The sequence below is a fragment of the Sprattus sprattus genome, assembly GCF_963457725.1.
Source record: "Sprattus sprattus genome assembly, chromosome: 7".
NCBI lineage: Eukaryota > Metazoa > Chordata > Actinopteri > Clupeiformes > Clupeidae > Sprattus > Sprattus sprattus.
This window is the reverse complement of record NC_137926.1, coordinates 12,055,417-12,078,031: the sequence shown is the minus strand read 5'-3', so window position 1 is coordinate 12,078,031 and position 22,615 is coordinate 12,055,417. Positions and strand designations below refer to the sequence as shown.

The 22,615-nt window shown below is 43.5% G+C and overlaps 1 protein-coding gene across 4 annotated transcripts in view; it reads left to right on the top strand.

Moving 5' to 3' along the window:
* Positions 1–861: 861 nt before the first annotated feature.
* gramd4b (GRAM domain containing 4b) overlaps positions 862–22,615 on the top strand; it is a 29,357-nt gene continuing 7,603 nt past the window's right edge. For 2 of the 4 annotated variants that reach the window (XM_080841560.1, XM_080841558.1), the window contains exons 1-13: positions 862–1,084; positions 4,554–4,767; positions 7,803–7,923; positions 16,931–17,051; positions 17,280–17,338; positions 18,644–18,776; positions 19,848–19,873; positions 20,334–20,425; positions 20,835–20,926; positions 21,156–21,204; positions 21,367–21,438; positions 21,916–21,959; positions 22,209–22,318. In XM_080841560.1, the coding sequence (XP_080697686.1) occupies positions 1,056–1,084; positions 4,554–4,767; positions 7,803–7,923; positions 16,931–17,051; positions 17,280–17,338; positions 18,644–18,776; positions 19,848–19,873; positions 20,334–20,425; positions 20,835–20,926; positions 21,156–21,204; positions 21,367–21,438; positions 21,916–21,959; positions 22,209–22,318 (1,162 nt within the window). In that variant the 5' untranslated portion in view covers positions 862–1,055. Of the gene's footprint in view, positions 1,085–4,553; positions 4,768–7,802; positions 7,924–16,930; positions 17,052–17,279; positions 17,339–18,640; positions 18,777–19,847; positions 19,874–20,333; positions 20,426–20,834; positions 20,927–21,155; positions 21,205–21,366; positions 21,439–21,915; positions 21,960–22,208; positions 22,319–22,615 lie in introns of all 4 variants that reach the window. The other 2 variants (XM_080841559.1, XM_080841557.1) reach the window with 1 other exon arrangement.

The window sequence follows — 22,615 nt, the reverse complement described above, 5'->3', positions numbered from 1 at the left end:
GGGATTGTATGCGAAACAGTTTGTTACTCATTATGCCAACAGGTGAACTGTGTTTGATTGATTTAGCTTTGTAGGCCACCTTTGTCCTCCTGGAACAGTATTTAGAGGTAGAAAGCCATCTGCCGATTGCTGTCTTCAGCATAATAGTACAGTGATCCAAGGTCCGGAATGGATTAGATTGACCAGACAAGAGGTAGCCAGGAGTGGTTCCACGCGCATGAATGACGGTGAATACAGATTACTGCTGTGGCCTGCTCAGTCATCAGACCTCAATCCAATTGAGCATCAGTGGGAAAGACAAGGAATGAGAGCCACTTCCATCACTCTGGGAAGCATTTCACATTCGGCTTTCCTCTCACACCGTTCATACTGCCTTATCTAAATCAAGACTGGATCTGCAACTGTACTACAAGGCTAACGCGATTGTTATGCACTTAATCAACCTCACAGAGCTTGATAAAAATAGCAATACATTACCATTTTAGATGGCTTGTTATGTTTGAATGTGGTGTACGCTAACCTTAATTTCAAGTCCACATTGTGAAAATATTGACAGCCAAACATCGTGAGAATTCTATCTGCAATATTTTCAAGTTTATTCTGAGATTCATTTGAATTTAGAATCTAGAACACACCGCTGGTTGTCTCTGTCAGGGGACTAAACATTAAGCCACAACAATAGCCTATATCTTGGCTGCATGTGTGCTTTATAATTTATAGGCACTATTTACAGGCCTAAACGTTTCTTTAATAACTTGACCATAACAATTAGCGTCCCCTTTAAGAAATCCAGTCGCTGACATTGACGAAATTTCCTGGTGTGAGGCTTGTATGCCTCTGTGAAAATCAACAACACATAGAAACAGGTTACTCGCAGGCTTCAGTGGACTTTCGTATGAGACTATTCAAGACAGTATTCCAATGGTAAACGAGGATTCAAAGGAACCGAGGTGAATTGTAGACTACTTGAATGTGAGAGGCGGAATCATAACCCATTTTCTCCGCGTGCACTGAGCTGACTGAAAGGAGGCGAACCTCGGTTTCACTTACTGTTAATGAAACTTTGTTTCGAAATTCGCCCTAGGTAAGAAGAATTCAAAACAATAATAATGTTTTCTTATGTAGAGGGTAGTTGTGCCATATTTATAGTTATATTCCCAGGAAGTGTTGACAACGCAAAGGTGCTTGTTGCATGGACAATGCGTTATGTTCAAAACTAAAATGTGGCGCATAAATCGAAACCTTTGAGGAGCATGCTAGGCTACGTAGGATTAGCCTACCATGTCACTTTTACCTGTGGCCTTCTAGTGTGTTCTGTAGGCGATAACGTTACTTCCTTCATCTGGGTGTTTGTTAGCCTACTGTGCGCCGTCGTAAGGTTGGTCCCAAGCCAACACCTACTGTTGCGCGCTTTGTTATCTCGCGCCGTCCCATGCGATGTTGGCAGCTGATGGGGTATTTGCGAGAGGTCTAAGGCAGCATTCTTGTTCAATATTACTTTAATATGACGGGGACAATGACAGTTTTCTGACTTTGTGTTAGTCAGACTCTGAGTAACACATTGACAGGCGACACAATGGGGGTTCAACTGCTGCCAGCGAACATCATCGATATGGCAGCCTCTGAACACATATGGTTTCAAAAGGTAGGCAATAATGAATGTCATATGTTCAAAGGCGTGCTTGTGTTTGAGCTGTTTTCTTGTTGTCATTTTTGTTTTATGGTCTGGGTCCATTTCCACCACGGAGTTATTCCCTCCTATGGCGTCGGAGTGCTTCGCCCGTGTTTGGTTCAGCGGATCGGTGGCTTTCATTAATAAAACACGGGAATTCTATGCTACAGCCCCACACATATGTGGAAAGGCGAGGCAGAGGAATGAGGCAATGTAGCAGGTAAACGGAAGTGTTAGGAGGAGAGTAAAGGCAACTACTTCATTCACACGGTAGCCCGATGAATTTGGAAAGACCCATAGCGTTTGCTTTTAATCCAGGTGCAAGACTTCCACATGAGCGGGAGACATTGAGGGTAGAAATTCCACCGAAGGACACCTACAAGACTTCAGTCTAGTTGGTTTTATGATATACCTACCTCTCTAAGCACATACGTCCTTTCTCTTTAGTACAGCAGTGTTAGGTTTTGAATGCTTAAGATTTAAACTAGTGAGGGACCTCCCAACGTAGCATATTTTGATAGTGTCTATTAGCACAGATGTCTCATCTGAGCCCCACCCACTCTGAATGTTTCATACCAGCTCCATTGCTCTTGGCAATCCTATACTCACTTGCTGAACTCGCATAACTTGCATGACATGGGCTTCATTCTAAGAAAATGTCTTGTTTTGGAGGATATTCTCTCTCCCATGTCGCATTTTGGCCCACTGATATGTGTAATCATCCTGTTTGTACTCTGTTCATCTGTGCTTCAATCACTGGATGATGTAGCAGCATTACATCAGCAATAAAAATCAGGCAGCATAAGTATCCCTCTGACCACTTATGTCAGAGGCATTTATTCATTTATAAATAACGGTCTTCCTTGTCTATTAGAAAGAAGCTTGAGAGGATGTGTGGGTTTGAAGTGTGCCTGGAGTTGGTTGTGTTCTACCGTCAAAATAAAAAATGTCTTTGGTGGCATTCAGTTCAACAGCACCTTCCTGCTGCTTTGTTTGTGGAACTTATTTGTGAACCTGTCCCACACCTTTGTAAGCCAAGTGGATGGTCCGGCTCAGAACAGGTTATTTTGCTGCAGGAAAAATCTGGATAAATGGACGCTAAGTGTTGCTTTCCAGTGGAACAGCAGACTGACAAGGAAAGTAGCTTCAGTCTGCACACCATAAATAGCTGCAATGGATATGTCTTTCCCAGTGAATATACCCAGAAAGCAAAGCATGCATAGAGAGTGGGAGTGAGGGAGTAAGGAACTGAAGAGGTGAGTGTGCAATGAAGAGCTGACTGAGTGGATTTGTTTGGATGGCTGCAATTTTGTTGCAGGTGCATAATCTTCCCAGGGCTGAAGCCATCCCATAAAGACCTGATGGACCATGTTTCCTGTTTATTTCCCCCCCTTTGAATTTCTGTGTGCTTCTTGGCACTCTGCAGGTATAGTTCGAAGCCTGGATGATTGCAAAGCAATTGTTGCATTAGCGTCTATCATTTAAAAATAAAATTATGGAGAAGTAACTTTTTACAAAATTTCAAATGCACCTCCACATATTTATGATTTTCCTTCTCTCAAGTTGTATAAAATGAATGGCATTCTCTCATGGACATGATACACAGGCTACTGAATGACAAGTGGTCTGAATCGATGTTCCATATCTGATTTGGTGAAAATCGTCTTGTTAATAAGCCTTATGTGAAATAGTCTTAATCAGGCCAGTGTCAAGTGCTTCAGTCTGAAAGTACTTGCTGCCGTGTAGAAGCATAGAGTCAAGCAATTAGTGCCTGCTGAGTGGGGGTGGTGGTTTATGCACTGGGCGCCTTGCTGCCTGACCGAGAGGTTCTCATGTGGAACTACTCTAGCAGCGTATCCCTGGGTACCTCTGGCAGGCCTGCCCTGCTCTCCCCTCTTTGACTAGTGAGTCTGTCCCCGTTACTCTTCATCTGTTGCTTTTTCGCTTTCTTCTGTCTGACGTATTCTCTCCTCTCCCTCCCTCCTGCCCCCCCTGAAGAGGGGCTGAGGCCTGTTGGGACCAGGAACCCCTGGCATGCCGTCTGACCTACATACGGAGCAGGGTGCCGGGCCAATCCCCAGATCATACGAGCCCCACGTCACTGAGTTTCTCCCTCTCTGTTTCTTTCTCTCTGTTTCTTACTTTCTCTGTGACATTTGCCCTCCCCACTCTCTCTTTCTCTCTCCCTCCCTCTCTTCTCTCTCTCTCTCTCTCTCTCTCTCTCTCTCTCTCTCTCTCTCTCTCTGTTGCTCTCTGTCTCATTCTAAATCACTTAGTGCTACATTTCTTTCTCTCCCTCTTTCTCCTTCTTTCGCTTGTTTCTCACACACTCACTCTGTGCCAAGTTCACACGGCTCATTGTGCCCTCTAGGGAAGGGCTGTACCACTTCAGAGAGCCTGAATACAGTGGCTTTCAGACTGGACCTGAAGTGTGATAGTCATTGGTACTGGTAACTCCTAGAGGGAGAATTGTCTCTCTCCAGAGGAACAGAAGTGTTCAAAGACTGCTTGAGTATTTGCCAGTCATTAATGTCTGTTTTTGTGTTTTATTCTTGGTTTTATTTAGTTTGATTGTAAACAGCAGCCCGTGGTAGGCCTATTCCTGGAAACCATGCTGTAAACAAGACTTGTAAACAAGAACTTGCATATGATTGTGAAAACTTTTTAGATTCACACCACCAGTAGTGAAAAGAATGTACTGCTGATCCTAGTATCAGAATGTATGCATATTTTGATAATGGTAAACAAATCAGGGATTACCACATCAGCATTTTAGAAGCAAGCAGCTATTGATGTTATTTTCATTAATTTGTGGAATGCCTGATTTTTCATTTAACCAGCTTAGTAAATGTGACATTTCTTCTTTTGTCTCCCTCCTCAGGATTTTCATTCGCCATGTTAAGATAAAGACGACAGGGTCGGTGTTAAAAATGCTAAAGCGCCTGGACAAGATTAGGTTCAGAGGGCAGAAGCGAGATGAATTCTTGGACCTTGCCGAGTCCCCCAATGCGTCCGACAGCGAATGCAACGATGATATTCCCATGCCGATGAGGCATCGGTCCTCAATCAGAGAGACGGAGGAGCTACGAGACCCTGTGAGTTATCACCCCTGGAAACTCCTCTCTGTTAATTCACAACTGTGCTGAGCTCTCGGAAACTAGTGCCGAGAGGAGGGCTGCCAAAAGATCTTGTGACTCATATGTCATTATCTAGTTATTTACATCGCAGCCCTTTGCTCCTCTGGACCTGTGGAGGCTCTTGTAATGCATTGAGGGATGTTAGACATTAAGATAAGTGATTTATTACTCGGTGTAGGGTACAAGTGTTTATCGTTATTAGTATTTGGAGCGTACAACACCTTAATTGCTAACATTTTATTTTGATGGATTTCTAATAGAGAGCCCCCAGTAATTCAGAAAGCTTATACATAGCATATGAGTAGAAATAGAAGTCGATGGGGGCATTCCCATTATCCTGTCTTTGTCCGTAGTCGTCTCAGCGCTCTTTTTGTCTGAAGTACTCCTGATGGCTTCATTAAGTCTGATCATGTGCAGAGGCCACCAGATGGACCAGCACCCGGTTTCTAACTGCCTCCAGCCAAGCAGCCCTTTGATGCGTCCTGCTCCTGTTTTGTTCCTCCTGTGGGTCTGCTCCCAGATGAGAGTGGCGGGAAAGTAGTGTGTTTGTTTGTGTGTGTGGGGTTGTATTGGGGTGCTGTGACTTTGAGGCAAATTCTTCCTTGTGGCCACGGAGATGTGTAGTTTCCATGATTTTTGATTTCTTTGTCGTTTAATGCTTTGATTGATTGTAGTCCAAAACATTGGCTGCTGTTTTGGTTGAAACATTAAAGTAAAGTGGAGTCCAGTTTTTCTGTGAATAAAGAAGACGCAGTAAGCCTAGGGTGACCATGGCAAGGGAATACCTCCTGCTGAAATGAGGAAAAAATGGCTGAAATTTTTCCACTGAGTTCGGCCTGGGGCTGGTGATTTGTTTTCCTTGGATTAGTGTTGTTCATGTTACTTGGTTCATTTGGTGTTTTTGTACTACTGGCAGTGAAAATATTTTTCTAATCCTATTGTTTGTTTTAGTGTGAATTGGTTTAAATCTAGGCAGTTGTTATCGCAGTGGTGATAATGTGCCATGTTATTTCAGGACAAGTGAACCCTTTCAAGTCGAAATCCTAGTTATAAGCACAGTTGACTGCTTGAGATCAAGTTGTCTAATTGCTAAATAATTACTACCAAAGAGGTTACTATCTGTATTTACTTGAGTGCATGTTGTCCTGAAATCTGAACTCGGCAGTGGCGAGAGTCCAGGCAAATAAAATTGGCTTCACTGATGCATGTCCAGTTTATGTTGTACTCTTAGCAATGGCAATACAGTTGAATCTAATCTAATATAATGTTGATCTTCACTCCACATCAATGTTACTTGTATCCCTCTTGTTCAGCCTCAGGTTTGCTGGCGTGGGCTGGCTTCTGAACAGAGCCTGTATTGAGCCTAGTCACACATGAAGTGATTGCGGAAACGGGTGCACCTGATCCAATGTGACCCGGTCAGGAGAGAGCTCACCTCTTCAGAGCAGCTAGTGGAGATCCGGCAGGCTTCAGGGTTTCAGGTGTCGGTTTCAGCTTAGTTTCTCTTTCAGTCAGTCACGCAGGCTTCAGCAGACATATGTACAAAAATCGATTTTACCTTTATCGTGACCCTCTGAAATGTGACCACAAGTCATAAATTATCCACCTCAGTTATGTGAGGCTAGAGGGGTCAAGCAGTGAACGTTTCTCTCGGTCACTTTTAAATATATATATATATATATATAATATACTTTTTCTCGCGATTCTGACAAAACTGACCTAATCTCACCTAGCACCCTAGTACCAATGGATGGTTTATTATCGTTTGTGGTCACATTGCCAGGTAATGTGCCAGGGGAGTTTTAGAGGGCCAGTGGAATAGGGAGAGATGTAAACAGGGCCACGGAAAGGACTGCGTTAAAGAGCAACAGAATCCTGGCTGAAACTTCTTTATTGAACTCGAAGGGTTTCTTATCATTCATTTGTTCAGTGAAAGCCATCTGTTGGCACCAGCTTTAACTCCAGTTACTATTTTAGATAGTATAGGGTAAAGTATAGGGTTTGTGTGCCTGTGTGTGTGCCTGTGTGTGTGTGTGTGTGTGTGTGTGTGTGTGTGTGTGTGTGTGTGTGTGTGTGTGTGTGTGTGTGTGTGTGTGTGTGTGTGTGTGTGTGTGTGTGTGTGTGTGTGTGTGTGTGTGAGAGTGTCTGCATGCAAGTGTAAGCCCCACTGACTCTGAAGACTGCCTGCTCTGGCTCCTGTCTCCATGGAAACCGCTTCAGAGATGACATTGTTCCTGTTTTCTTAAAATAATCCTTTACTTTTAGGAAGGTGATGTCACTAATGATCCCCCAAATCCCCACCCCTCCCACCAGTCACATGAGAGTTTCCAGAAAATCAGTCTTTGGTGCTAAATAATGCATTCATTCTGCTTCAGTATTTTAGGAGCTGATCAGTGAGTTATTTCCCTTGATATGTGTTGCACAAAGGGAGAGCTCGACTGCTAGACTGTTCTTGTTGGATAGTATGTGTGCTCTGCAGATTATACATTTTAAGGAATCTATTCCTGCACAAATTCCTCATGAACACTTACACTTTCAAATCTAACGTGGCACAGTACAGAGTCTTTTGAAACCCAACACTATGTACCTGTCCCTGTGGACTGATGTTGCAATTGTTTCAATGCCTCACCTATGCCTTTTGTGAGTGTATTCAGGGCATTGAAATCAGTTAATGTCTGAAACCAGTATGTCAGGAATGTGGTTTTGGTTCTTTTATTGTAGTCTTGTTGTTCTTGTAGTCTCTGTCTCTTTCTCTCTTTATCTCTCTCTGTCTGTATTTCTCTCACTGTCTGTATTTTTCTCTCTCTCTCTCTCTCTCTCTCTCTCTCTCTCTCTCTCTCTCTCTCTCTCTCTCTCTCTCTCTCTCTCTCTCAGACCCCAAGTCTTAAGTCTTTTCCTTTTTGTCAATGCTGTGTTAACAGAGGATTTGTTGAAATATGTGTAATGAGCTGTGAAACTATAATTTCACCTGCTCTCTCCTCATGTGCTTGCAGGCTGGCCAGGGAGCTCTCAGCATGGCTGCTGCCCTCCAGGACTTCCAGAGGACGGAGTCTGATCGCCTCAACGAGGTCAAAGGTCACCTGGAGATTGCCTTACTCGAGAAGCATTTCTTACGTGAGTACCTCAGAACACCTCCGTCCTCTCTCCGCACCACTGCCCCTGGTTATGTGGCTGATGTGCCTGGCAATGCTGTATCACACCAGCTGGAGATGGTGAGACAAATTGAGTGCTGTCGCACAGTCTAGTGGGCATTTTTATGCAAAGCCTCAGTGAGCTAAAGTAACACTATGCAACAAGTTGACACTTTTTGAGGTATAGTTTTATGGGCAACTGGTTTTGGTACCATACTCAAATTAATTTTGATAGCATATGGTCAATTGAAGGACAGATAAACACCTGTGACTTCCCCACTAGCCAGCCAAGATATGCCCTATGTAGTTCTGTGTAACGGGCTGGAACCCCCTGCAAAAATGTAAGAAAAGCTTTCACACGCATGACATTGGCAGCTATACTGCCAAAAGACACCAGTTGGCAGTGTCAGCTGGGCTGTTTGTGGTGTTGGCAAGGTTTTTGCATGCCTTTTAGGTAGTTAGCTTACTAGTTTTGGAACAGAACTCCGTATTGCTTCTTTAACCGTCGTCTTAGGCCCAGATGCTGAGTTAGTCTACCCAGAGCACTTGGAATCCTAAGTCAGCAACAGCAGTGTGTCGCTTTGACCGTTTTAAGGTCGTTATGCCCACTTCAATCCTTGAGACCACCTGCGGTAGACACAGGCACACACGTACTTTTAGCTGCTTGTGCACTCTAAGTCACTCTAAATGCCCACACAGTTAGTCACTGTCCTCTGTGTCCGTTTAAGCGATTCTTTCAAAATAATTGCAGTTTACTGCGTCCGCTGTTTTATTTGTGGCAAAATGATGTAACATAGCCAAAGCACCTACGGGCACAGCACAGCAAGTATGTGGGGTGTGCTCAACACTGGTCATTAAAAGCTGCACTGCATAGCTGAGAGGTGTGTTTGGCATATACAAGGCTAGTGTGTCCCCCACTCATGTCTCTGGTCGCCTGAGTAAGCGGCTGAGTTATTTGTCAGTGGTGTGACATTTAATTTTGTGGGCCCTTATTGTTCTAACAGCCAAGAGATTCCATAGGCATGGGATGCGCCTGTATGTTCCTGTGTTTTAATTAGTCAGCCCGAGGTTCTTGAATACTGGGGTTGTGCATCACCATGCCCTGTTGTGGTCTCAGAAAATGTGCGATTTATTTTCATTTAGTGAATAAGACCCGAGTGAAGCTTTGTTGTTGTGCAGCATCGCTCCTGCCCATGGCATGAAAGGTTTTAATGGCTTTTTGCCTGAGCCATACGCCCCTCATGCTGTTTAACGTGGCCACTAGATAAATTAAACCATTGTACCGTTATCGGCTGGATGAGCTGTTCTGTTTTGGTCGCTTCAAGTAATGTACATGCCTCCTTTGTTGGGTGGTACATTTTGTTGACCTGTTGTTTTTTTTCCACTGACATACTTGTTGTCACTAAATGTTAAGGATCGTTGTCATATTCAAAGAGGCCATATAGCAGTTTTAGCCATTTGAAGTCTGCTTGCTAAAAAGGCTATCTCTGATTGGATGTTAGTCAGACAAGATTGAAGGAGGAAGTGGGATACAGGCTGTAGCCTCTCTACTGTTAAACCCTAACTGTTGTTTTTTTTGCAAATATGTCCACTTCAAGTTAGTAATAGTAAAATGCTGTTAGTAATTAGCAACATTTTCCTTTTAACATTTTTATAACAAAATTGATATGACTAATTAAATGTGGCTATTTGATTTTCATTTTGCTCTACATTGTTCATTTCATCAGATGTAAAATATTGTCATTTTCATTCAAAGAAATTGCATGGCAAGAATGATTCAGTATGTCTTGAAATACCTTTTGATCTTTCACTTGTTCTGGTTGATCAGTTTGATTGTTATTCCTCTCAGATTATTTATTATTATTATTTATTATTTTATGATCAACATAAATCAGAGTCCTAGCTAAGAATAATCTATTGACTGGTCATCAGAAGGACACTTGTGGGAGATGATAACCTCAACCTTGTTGATCAGTCGATAACCTAAAGACCTTGAACATAGTTTTTGTTTTTGTATTTCTTGGCTGAGACATATTTTCATTCTGTCCGAGCTCATTCATTTTCTGCCAAGACCCCCCCCCCCTTCCAAAAAAAAAAACAGCAGACAACTATCCTAACAAAGACAATGCCCAGATTGATATTGAATGAGCAGCCATTTTGTCCAATCATTAGGGCCTACTATGCATTGCAGCTTTTATGTGCTGTGGTCGGCTGAGTTTGTTGTGTTGTGCGGTGAACACTGGTAGGTTTAATTGCTCTTAGTCAGACCTTTTCAGGCCATGGGCGCTGAAGTCCCCCTTTTGTTTGTGCAGACAAACCTGCATAATCTCTTGGACTGGCACATGCTAAGCTGACCAAAGCCAGCGATTAGTTCTGTGGCTGTCACTTACAGATGAACACCCACATACACACACTCACATGTGTATACATACATACACAGGCGTGTAGACACACGCATTCACACATGTACACAGACCCACAAACGAGCTCAATTGCATTCAATAATTCATATAATACAGATATGTCATACCAAATTACATATATGACATATTTCATTCACCCGTAACTACTGTAGCGAGCTATACTGACATTTCGGTATGTTAAACAGACAAGATTGAAGGAGGAAGTGGGATACAGGCTGTAGCCTCTCTACTGTTAAACCCTAACTGTTGTTTTTTTGCAAATATGTCCACTTCAAGTTAGTAATAGTAAAATGCTGTTAGTAATTAGCAACATTTTCCTTTAACATTTTTATAACAAAATTGATATGACTAATTAAATGTGGCTATTTGATTTTCATTTTGCTCTACATTGTTCATTTCATCAGATTTCATCAAAAATTGTCATTTTCATTCAAAGAAATTGCATGGCAAGAATTATTATTATCATGAATAAACACAAATACCCTATTAACCAGTCGCGTAGCTGGAAAGGCCGGTTTTCCTCTACATCTCTACATCTCCAAAAATGCATTTATTCCTCTATAATTTGCATACGCTTTTAAAATGTATGGGGACTGCCGGAGTATCATGAGACTATGATGAGATCACTAGCCTCCTATTTAGTCTGTGTATGGTTCAATGTACAGCAGTCACGCTCCTAGACCCTCAGGCCTGATGGTGGGCTATGTTCTATTTTTAAATGCTTATTTATGTGTCTGGGTGTGTGTCAGCTCATTGGTGTGTGAGGGGCTGGAGTGCATTAAAGGTCAGTCAGGGACCTTGTTTCTGTGCTGTTAAGTGCAGACGGTGTCTGTATGAATAGTCTCTCTCAGACTGTAGAAAATCAGGTATTAATGAACCGCTAGTGCATGACTGACTGCTGTATGGCTGCTGTATGGCTACTGTAGCTTAAAGCCCTTACTACTGGATACCCGTGCGCTGGGAATGCCCAAGGTTCATCTTGCAGTCAGGAACAAAACTTTTTTTTTTGTTGTATTGGGTGTCCACACCTATTTGACGCTTTGGCAAACAGGAATCTTAATTGTGTAGCTTTCCTGCAGTCAGACAAAATGATGTGACCTTTCTCCTCCCAAACACGTCAGCTGTGCGGATAAACAAAACATTTACACAATAGCAAAACATTATGAACATAATCCATTTGTGGTAACATAACACAGAGTAACATTATAACATGATCCATTAGCCTGGATTTCATGGCAAGATCATTATAGAAAGTTAGAAACATAGTTTTAACCGGCATTAGCTCACAGTACAATATGACAAACCTTCTGGGATGAGGTTTTCTTGTGCTTGGGGCCATGTTAAAGTTAAATTCTTTACAGGATCAGTTACTACATTTACATAGATGCAGTCTGTGAACAGCTTGTGATCTGGATTTATCTCTGTAAAATATGTGACACAGGCGCTGCAGTAGCATTCCTGTGGTCACAGTTCCTTGTTTGACTGCAGCCCAGCAGCACGCCCTCTCCTACTGTCTAGAGTCTCCACACCCCTAGGGCTACACTACAGGATATACAAAACTAATTTTGTGCAATGGCTGACACAAAATTATCTTCCATTGCAAATGCTTGGTGCCGCTCCCAAGTAGCAAGGAGACCTTGCATGGCACCAGAGTGCTTTGAATTATGGAACAGAGCCTGAAGTAGATGCACAGCATCAGCGGAGGAAGCAGCGGAGGACTGAAGCAAAGGCTGAGGGTTAGATGGGGGGGGGGGGGGGGGGGGGGCAGGACGTTCCTATTTGTTTTGGCACTCGTTTGTTGCTAATGATTAAATGTGGCCCAGGATTAAGTGCCACAGCTTTTGCTCTGGCATGTTCCCCACAGGGAGGATGTGGAGTCCTGCAGTAAAGGTTTAAATCGGAGATAAGACCTTTGCCTTTAGATAAGACGTTGGCATGGATTTCTATCCCTGTTTGCCGCTGACGGCCCTGACCAAGGCAGCAATTTTGAAGGCAGATACATTTACATTCACAAGGACTGCAGGAGTATCATGCCACTGCTCTGTTATGGTGGCAGGCAGGACAATGCTGTGCGGTTCTCTTTGAGGTTTCAGAATGGCTTTGGCCTACATTTAATACAGTGCATACAGTGTATAGTACAAAGAAATGCATGAATAAAAATGGTCCAGCACAGTTACTCTGCCAGTTGAATACAGGCTACACTGGACCTAGTTTTTGGGGAAAAGAGGCCTTCGTAGTCGTGCGAGTGTCATAAACAAGGCCTCCTGTCATCCATCAGTTGGCATCCATTGTCAAGTTCCACTGGGCCAGAGACGGGCATGGTTGGCCATGCATACAGAGACGGGTCACTGTTGCCTGACTAAAAGGGTTCTGTACGGAGCGTTCCATTGCATAACTATGTGGGTCATTAGTTTACGTCCCTCGCCCGCACCATTGGCAGTTGGCATGCCTCACAGAAACGTGTGACATCTATTGAAGTGAAGCCGTCTATTTAAAGTTTAATTCATTATTAAGTGAAATGTCTTTTACGAGACCCCACAGATTCCTGGGGTCCGCAGTTGAGGCTCGGACTACTTTTGTAATTGGTAGCAGGTTGAGAGGGATGGATCCTCATTGGAGGATGTGACTGTGCTTTTCCGCATCACAGATGCAAAGTGTTCTAGAACTCCTCCCCACTGACTCATGGCTAATAGGGGTTCCATAGGGTTCCATAGGTTTTTAAGATTGGATGCACATAATCTGTGTGTTTTGACCCCTGCTGAAGATAAAAACATCTTTGTTGCCGGTCACTGGAATTGCTTTGGCTATATTTAGGCCCAAACAGTCACCAAGCGGTTATTGTAAAACGCCGGAGACCCTTGTGTGGCACAAACAGCCCGGGGCAGCAACGTTCCCCTCTTTTATTCCAGTCAGGGCCGGAGCGCTCTTAGGGACCTTATGAATGTTTATAACCTGTCACCACGTTGCCAGTGTGCCGCAGGTTGTGCTGCTGTCCTAGCAGTTTTAACAATTAGACCAACTGCCCTCTTGTCACACCAGCAAGCCATCGTTTTAGTCCAGTACAAATGCGCTTTGAAAAGCCAGTGCATACCAATCACTACGGAGAAACAGGGAAGTGCTTATGGAGGAGAATAAACTTGAAAATTGGCTTTTTCTTTTTACTTTGCATGCACCTACTTGCACTGTAGCGCAGCACTCACATATGGTTAAATAAACTTGATTATCTCCCTTTAGTGAGAATGAGTGATCCTCAGTGTTTACAAAGATGTTAAAATCCTACTCCTACATTCAAAGATGCATGTGATATACAAATCTTAAATGCCTGAAGTCAGACACTGACATGTTGCGAAGTGAAAGCTGTGGTCTCATTAAAGAGGCTTAGATGGACTCTTTCCAATCCAAACACATGCCATTGTGAGCTGGGGGACAGCAGTGACCATGAGAAATCTTCCATCATGTCCCTGACACATACCACAGGCTAATGCAGAGCAATGGAATTCCTTCTAGCATCTCTCTGTACATACTCTCTCCTCTACAGTTATGTGTGTTCCCTGATTCACTTCTACTCTAACTCTCTCTCTCTCCACACACACATATATACATACACACACACACACACACACACACACACACACACACACACACACACACACACACACACACACACACACACACACACACATACACATGATGAGAGTTGGGGGGCGAGTGTTGTGACCCATTCACTGCCCAGCTGATATGATGCGTTGTGACATGGTCTCACTCTCCACAATGTTGCGTTCAATAGCAATTACCCCAGCTTGGAGGGGGGGGGGGGAGGGGGCGGGCAGCACTTTAGCAGGGGCCACACTAGCAGAACCCGTGGGTGTTTACACAGTGACACACAGGAGGTCAGGGAAGGACAGCTCTGAGGGTTACTACTCGTGCCCTTTAGATGTTCGTGGTGTTGTACTGTAAGCCTAGTGGTACAGTATAGCAGTGGTTCTCAACCTTGAAAAGGAACTATTAAACTATGAAAAACACACTGACTGCCAGTTTCTCACTATTTGATGTATGCTCTTTCTCTTAATGATGGTCAATACGTAGTAACTAAAGAAGCACTATTTCGATATTTTATAGATCTTCTCAGTATTTTCAAAGTGCACGAGCTGTGCGAGAAAGGTGAGTGTTTATCATAGACCCATGCACATGAATGACTGGCGATTTAACTAGCGAGATTCAAAGTAATGTAGAGGCAAATCTTTTTCACACACTTCACGTAGAGCATAAACCCTTGAATACTCCATGAAATTGGTTGCGAAATGTAAAAGGTTATCGTGATTTGTATCCAGATAAACCGCAGCTCCTGGCAACTTGCGGTCGTTTGACACGTTTGACAGACCTCTGACGTCAGATAGCTCCTGTAACAATATGGCGGCGACGCGTTTCGCCGAGAAGCAGTGGAGGCGGCGTCTACCTATACATGTCTATGGGGGTGAGAAGCAGGCAGCATATGTAGGTGTCTCTGCTCTGCCTGCGCTGAATAATTGATGGCTGTGAGTGTGAGCACGTGCTGGAGGTGACCTTGAGGCAGGTAGGGCCAGGATGAGGCTGCTGTACTCCAGCACTGTCAGGCTTGGAGAGAAATTGGGAAGTTTGTGAGAAGTTGTCAGGAGGCACGAGGTGCAGACACTGTTGTGCGAACATGTCAGTCTGAGTTTTTTTCGTGTTCGATCTGACTGGAGGAACAGTCAAGGGTGTCATGAGGAGGAAGAGGTGTGGTCCTGTGCACCCACCGCACTGCATTCTCGTCCTCTGCTGGTGCTGGGCTGCCTTAGATGCATCTGATGTGCAGATGCTCACTAACCACAACTGCATGCGTAATACTTGTCTTCCTCTCACTGCCTGCATCCTCATGCTGTGAAACCCTCCACTGCTACTCTGTGTGTGTGTGTGTGTGTGTGTGTGTGTGTGTGTGTGTGTGTGTGTGTGTGTGTGTGTGTGTGTGTGTGTGCGCGCACTGGCTGCGTCATTGTGCTGGGAAACCCTCCATGGGCAAATAAATGTATCCTGCTTCTGGAATGGCTTTGCTAATGATCCAACAGGCCCGAGACCCTGATGGCAAAGCAGCAGATGTTAATATTTAATAGCCTGTAAACGGGTTGAAAAGGCTTTTTTTCCCCTCCTCTTATTAACTGATGTGACTGTCTTTGCCTCTCCCAAAACCACTTTACTCTGTACCCAATGCATTTAGTTGCTTTTATATCTGCGTACCATCTTATTCTCTGCTGTCTCTAGATGTAAATTAGGGGTTTGTAATGTCAACAGAACACACTACTAATATATTGCTCTGCAGCAAACTGTGTAGATGTTGAATGTAATCCTTCTTTAGCCGTTATAGAACACACCAAAATGTACTTTAAAAAGTCTTTGTTGCTTTTACAACAAACCTCAGCACCCTAAGTTGCCTTGCATTTATTTACTGACCACATATTTCAATTTACTGTCAATAATAACTATTTTTACAGAACTATTTTGCATTTTCTATATTCTTACAATATATTTTAAATCTATTAAAAGATGACTGAACTATACTGTACTGTATTTGTGTGTTTTATATATTCAGTTTATTGTAACTGTTTTGTCAGATTGCTCTGTGAGGTGCAAGCAAACTGTGTAGAAGTTAATCCTTCTATATACGTTATAGAGCACACCAAAACACTATGGGTCCTAGTTTGGTGGCAGGAAACGGCGGCGCATGCACACTGTTGATAAGTGGTAAAGGGAGCAGTAAAGGTGTGATCGAAGACACTAAGTGGACAGAGCCAGGCCAAAGTTAATTAGTGAAAGGTCTGGTTAAAGGCGACCAATTGCATTGTTGAGCAATCCCTTTAAACTGAATGCATCAGACGAGATTACAATGTAAGAAGATGGCAAAATCGACATGGGTTCTGGATAGTTTTACATGGAATATACAGGACTTCTTTCTTTTCTGTTGTTCTACGTAAACAGTTAAATTGGTTTAAACATAATTGATGACCTACCACATCCCTTCAAACTGTTATATTGTATTGTATAATGTCATTATTTATGTTTTACATCATGGATGACTTTCGTTAACTGCTCACTTAGCATTTCATTCAAGTCAAATTTCAAATTAGACATCCTCTTACACCTGAGTCTTTCAAGGGGTTTCTACATTTTAGTCTTTTTTTTTATTTATTTTTTAAAGCAGGCCAGGATATATGTTAACTTTGAGGATATCCTAGATAGATTAATGGCATTAACCCATAACAGGCTTGCTCCTGCTTCTTGGCTAATACAGAACATGTAGGCATCGTGTGCCACTCTTTGATAAAGATGGATGTGATAGATGGCAGATAGATGTGATTGGTGCATTCAAATGTTCCCTGCCAAAGAAGAGTTTTTCGCCACGCCTATATCACAACTCCACTCCTTGTATTGGGTAGGAAAGTTTGATTTATCGCCAGGGTGCAATACGCAGTTTCCACCAACCGTTTCCACCGCTATACTAAGGCCCTGTAAATGTGATGTCACTAAAAAGTGTTCTCTCTTATCTTGATTTAGAGGAGGAATTGCGGAAACTCAGAGAAGAAACAAATATCGAGTCGATAAAACAGGACCTGGAGAAGGAGAAGCTGAAAAGACTCGACATGGAACAGAAACTGAACGAAGTTCTCAAGTCAAGGTAAGGGTTGCCGTGGACACGACAACAAAGCAGAGTCTTCCAAATGTACCACCGAGATTGAAAACAATACTGAACAACACTGAACCCCTAGATGACACAAGACTAGCAGGTTGACGATATTCATAAAATGGTTCACTCCCATTTTGATCAATTTAGTATGTTTTCTGCTATTCTTTTCCATGAACTGTATGATGAAACTGCTGTCAAAATCCTCTTTGTTGTTCCCAGAGTGGAAGACTCCCCACCACAGGCGCCTAAAGCACAACCTCCAGCAGCCAATGGAACGGGTCAGTCACGCTCATCAGTTACACTCAATAGCAGGGAGAGCTTCTTTTGCTGGAAGCTATCTAGAGGATATGACATGCCTCCTTTGAAATAGCACAATTTGCAGGTGCAGAAGACAACTGTCACAACGGTGTACACACACACACACACACACACACACACACACACACAGCACAGACACACACACACATGCACACACTGCACACACACACACTTAGTCAAACTGCACAAAGAGCTATTTAGACTCCCTCATTATGCAGCTTATGCACATGCAAACATGTCAACACAAAAGCTTTACACTTGTTTTGCTTTTTGGTACGAGCATAAATAAAAATGTCAATAACAGTGAGAGAAGGTATCTGCAAAAGACAGAACGGAGGAGAAACCCATTTTTCTCTCTCTTCCCTTTGGTGCCTCTGAGTCAGTGTAGAGATGGTAAGAGGAGACCAAATCCCTTGGCATACCTGAGCCTGACACCTGTCTCGTCTCAGAAGGAGAATGCTGTGTGTGTGTGTGTGTGTGTTGTGTGTGTTGTGTGTGGTGTGTGGTGTGTGTGTGTGTGTGTGTGTGTGTGTGTGGGGGGGGGGGGGGGTGGATGTAAGACAAAGATGAATCACATCCCACTCTGGCACTGGATTTTTTTTTCTCATGACACTTGAGACTGAGTGCTTAGATTGCATTTCTACACACACACACACACACACACAGCCCACTGCACACAGAGGTCTGGTTCTCTGTCCTCCAATCAAACCAGCAACACTTGGCTTCATACAATTCAGTCTCTCCATTCCTTAACTCTTTGGTGTCCTTTGATGCCTATTCTCCCCAATATGTCAGGCAACAGTGAAGCTTTGCAGTCCTTTTATGGTCTTGGCACATAATTGCATTGGGGGTATTTGGGTTTTGTTTTTTTGTCCTCTGTTTGTTTGGGGTGGACTGTTGGAGTTTGACAGTAATTGCTGCATGGGTCCAACACTAGCCCTTAGTTACATTGTTTTGGCCCCAAGTGCTCCCTCTGTGGGTGGGAGTTGGGCTCTGCATGCTGAAAATGATAACTGCTGTTAAGGGTGCGTTGTCATCAGCCTCATGTGGGCATGTTCTCAGAATATTTGTCAAAAAGTCTGTTGTGCAGAAGTCCTTGAATATAATAGATATGTTGTTTGTTGTTAAAAGCATTCATTTTGCTTCATAGCACTTGTTTATTCTCCTTTTGCTTTTACTCTTTTTGTGCGTCTCCTTTGATACTGTACTGATTGTCAAATGAACTAATGTATCCCCCCCCCCTCTTCCCCATCCACCCATAGCAGACAAACAGAGGGAAACCATGAGCTCTCGACTGCTGAAGTGGATGTACGACCGGTTTGGTGTTTATATCGAGGACTTCCGCTTCCAGCCCGAGGAGAGCACTGTCGAGACAGAAGAACCATTAAGTGCTAAACGGTAAGATGGATAACAGGCCCCCCTCACCACTACAGACCTTCTACATTTCCTGCAGACCACTACAGGGCTTCACCTCATGTACACCCTGCTGTTAATCCCCCCCATTCCTGTTAATAGTTATTATGATGGAAGAGCCAGCGCATATCGCTAGGGCAGGTTTGAAATGGGTGCAACCCTGACTCATGATGAGATCATATTGACATTAGGGGAAAACGATGGACCATATTTCCCTCTTGTCCTCTGGTCCCCATGCTCACCCTTGCTCATTCGATCACAGCGGGGCTGGCGGGAGGCCAGGTGTAACAGTCATCAGGTTAAATGGCTCTCAGTGCGCTCTGTCTGGCACAGGGGCTGTAAAACAAACGGCTCTTTAACGGGGGCCAAGCCCAGGCCAAGGCCCATTACTTCTAAGGAACTGCCATTGTCGAGCCACTGTGGCGCGGTCCTCCTCGCAGTCACCTGCTCGGAGTCTCTGAGTCTCTGGGTCAAACAAGCTCACCGGCAGGGTGTGATCGCTTTTGAGGTTGTGATTGGTCGAGGGACGGCTTGTGCGTTTCTTTTGCTTGTGTCTGCCCCCCAGTGGTGTTGAGGTGGGATGTGTGTGCTCAGAAAAAAGTCTTTGATCTGAGCATTTTTTTTTGTGTTAAATGTTGTGTATGCAAACCTGTACATTAGATTGTTATTGTTCCCTCTTATTGGTCAGCCATGTTGATGTGATATCTAAAATGATCTCACATTTGGACACATTTTAAAAGCTTTTTTTTTTTTGGAGTGAGCTTTCAAGTAAATACGTTTCATCCAGAACAGAGTGAGCGAGAGTGAGAGAAAGAGGAGAGGTGTGATGTCTGCAATGATACGCTGGAGCCTGCAGAGTCTGTAAACCGACTGAATGAGGAGAATAGAAGAGCGGCAGGTCTTTTCATGGCGAGCTCCTTCTGTCCCTGCCAGAGTGCTTGATTGGCACCGGAGCGTTGAATAGGAGCATTCTGCCTCCTGGATGCCTGCGGAGGTTTGGTTGCCTTGGGCTTCTCAGTCTGACTGACCCTGTTTCTTTTGTTTGATCTCTTTCAGGTTGACAGAAAACATGCGGCGACTCAGTGAGTATTAGTTCTCCCACTGCTTGTTATGCTCTATAATGCCACAATGCCCAAATGCTGCCTCCTCACACAGAATATATGCATGTGTGACTGAAAGAGCAATTTCACCGGTATTACCTACATTCTTTCTTTGTCAAGCATTAAAATGCATTTGTTAATACATTTCAGACCCTATGAGTACCTTTTACAGCTACCCCCCCCCCCCCCCCATTTCACTATAATTTTTTTTCTCCCTCGGAAATCAAATCCATTACCTTGTTGTTGGCATCTTGCTCTACAAATCAAGCTACAGGAACCCTCACAATTCCAGCCTTAGTATTAATCTAAAGCCATGTTTACTTCTGACAACAAGAACTGCAAACTGTACCTCTTAAAAGGTTATCGTCCCATGTGTGTGTATATATGCTTTGTGTTGTTTGTAGTGTCGTTCTTTTTAAATGTGTGTGTATCTGAATCTCAGAGCGAGGTGCCAAGCCTGTGACTAACTTCATGAGGAACCTCTCTGCCTTATCAAGCTGGCACTCTGTGTACACGTCAGCAATCTCCTTCATTGTGAGTGCTCTTGATCTCCTGCACGCATCCTCCATGACCTCCATGACCTTCAGCTGTTCCATCACTCATGTCCCTGTGCATGGTACAAGAACATCAGTGTACACTGTGTTTCGTCCCCAGGACATGCACTGTGTTTCGGTACCCAGGACATAGAAAACTAGTGTTTTAGACCCCAGGACATACACCACTAGTGTTTCAGTCCCCTACTATTTCTGGCTGTCAACACCGAAGAGTGTCAATGACTGATCTCACTGATCTGTGTTCTTAACCTGTGTCTCTTTCTATCCTCCACTCTTGCTCCAGCTCCTTATTACTCTCTTGTCATGTAATAATCGCTCTCTGTCCCTCTCTTTCTCTCTCTTTTTCTCTGTCCCTCCCTCTTTCTCTCTCCCTCTCTGTGTGTATGTAGATCTACATGTATGCTGCTTGGCATGGCTGGGCCATCCCAATGTTTCTATTCTTGGCTATCCTGAGGTTGTCCCTGAACTACCTCATTTCCAGGTAGAGTACCTACAGCCTGTCCAGGCTGCTCCTCCGCTTCATCCGCTCAGTTTAATGGACAAACACTCACTGACAACCAGTCCAAAGGCGACCGATCTCTTGATCTGACGGTTAAGTTGGTTGGTAGGTTTTCACTGAAGGATAATTCACTGTGGATTCAGCTAGAGGCTCTCGGGTGCCCATCTACGACATTACAGATTTTAAGTGGTTTCCCTGTGTTCTTCCCCAGGGGCTGGCGGATACAGTGGAGCATCGTGCCTGAAGTTTCAGAACCTATAGTAAGGCACCATGATCCTTGTTTTGTTTGCTCCCACCACAAAGACATTGTTGTGGTGTTGCTCTTAATTTAAGGTGATGCTTTTATTAAAAACATGGTTAATTTGTGATCTTAAAGAATGTTTTTATATCAAATGGACCTAACCTGATTTTCTGTCTACAAGGAACCACCAAAGGAGGACTTGACTGTTTCAGAGAAGTTCCAGCTTGTCCTTGATGTAGCACAGAAAGCACAGGTAAAAATAAGGGTCTGCTACTTACAGTTCTTTTTTTTTTTTTTTTTTAACATGCGTTTTATTCAAGAAAGTTAGTACAATACAGGAAGCATTAAAGTACAATGTCTTGAATTATTTTTCTCATTATTATCAGTCAAACAAATCCCTCCCTCCCACCCAAACCACCCACACAATGAGAAAAAAAAAATTATAATAATAATAAATAAATAATAATAGTAGAATAAATAAACAAACAAACTAAACAAAAAATAAACAACAAACAAAAAATAAATAAAAAGAGGAGGAAAGAAAAAGAAAAGATGGAGGACAGGCACTTCACAGATTGCTTAAAGCACATGTCTGATATGCAGGTTTGATATAATAACCAAGGCCCTATGTACTTACAGTTCTATTGAGTGATGGTCCAGGTTGTATCATATGGCTCGATGAAGCCACCTTTTAGAGCTTTACTCACACTGACAATGTTCTGGTTGACAGAACCTTTTTGGAAGGATGTCTGACGTCTTGGAGAAGATTAAGAAGTGAGTTTTCACCTTTTCCAAAATACCAAAAAAACTAATTCAGTTTTTGTTCATAACATGGTTTGTTGTTAGCCTAACTTGGCCTTGAGGCTGACTTACAGTAAAAATGCAGTCTTGGGTCTCCAACTGAACGGTTAGGATTATATCAGTAACGATATGGTGATATGGTTTAGAACAAACTCTGAGAATGTTTCTCTACTTTTTGCCCCTGGTAAATGTGTGTGTGTGTGTTTGTGTTTGGTTCCTCAGTCTCTTCATGTGGGTGCAGCCTGAGATTACTCAGAAGCTGTACATCGGTCTGTGGATGACCTTCATAACTTCCTGCCTGCTGCCCTACAAACTGGTGGGCTTCATGGTTGGTGAGTCGGCTCTGCAACCCCACGCCAAACGACACACCAGCACCGTCTGAAGTGGTGCCTCTCCGTTCCACTCAAAGGGATCCACTAGGGCACAGCCTACTTAGAGTTTCTCCCTGCTCTGCCTCATTTGGCTTCTTTTGTGTGTGTGTGTGTGTGTGTGTGTGTGTGTCTGAGCTTGTCGCTTAGAGGTGTTCACTAATGAGGGTGTGGGTGGGGAAAGCCCCTTAGAGCCCAACTAACTTGGCTTCCCCTTGTCTTTTTTTTTATCATAATGACATACCACATGTAATGCATGAT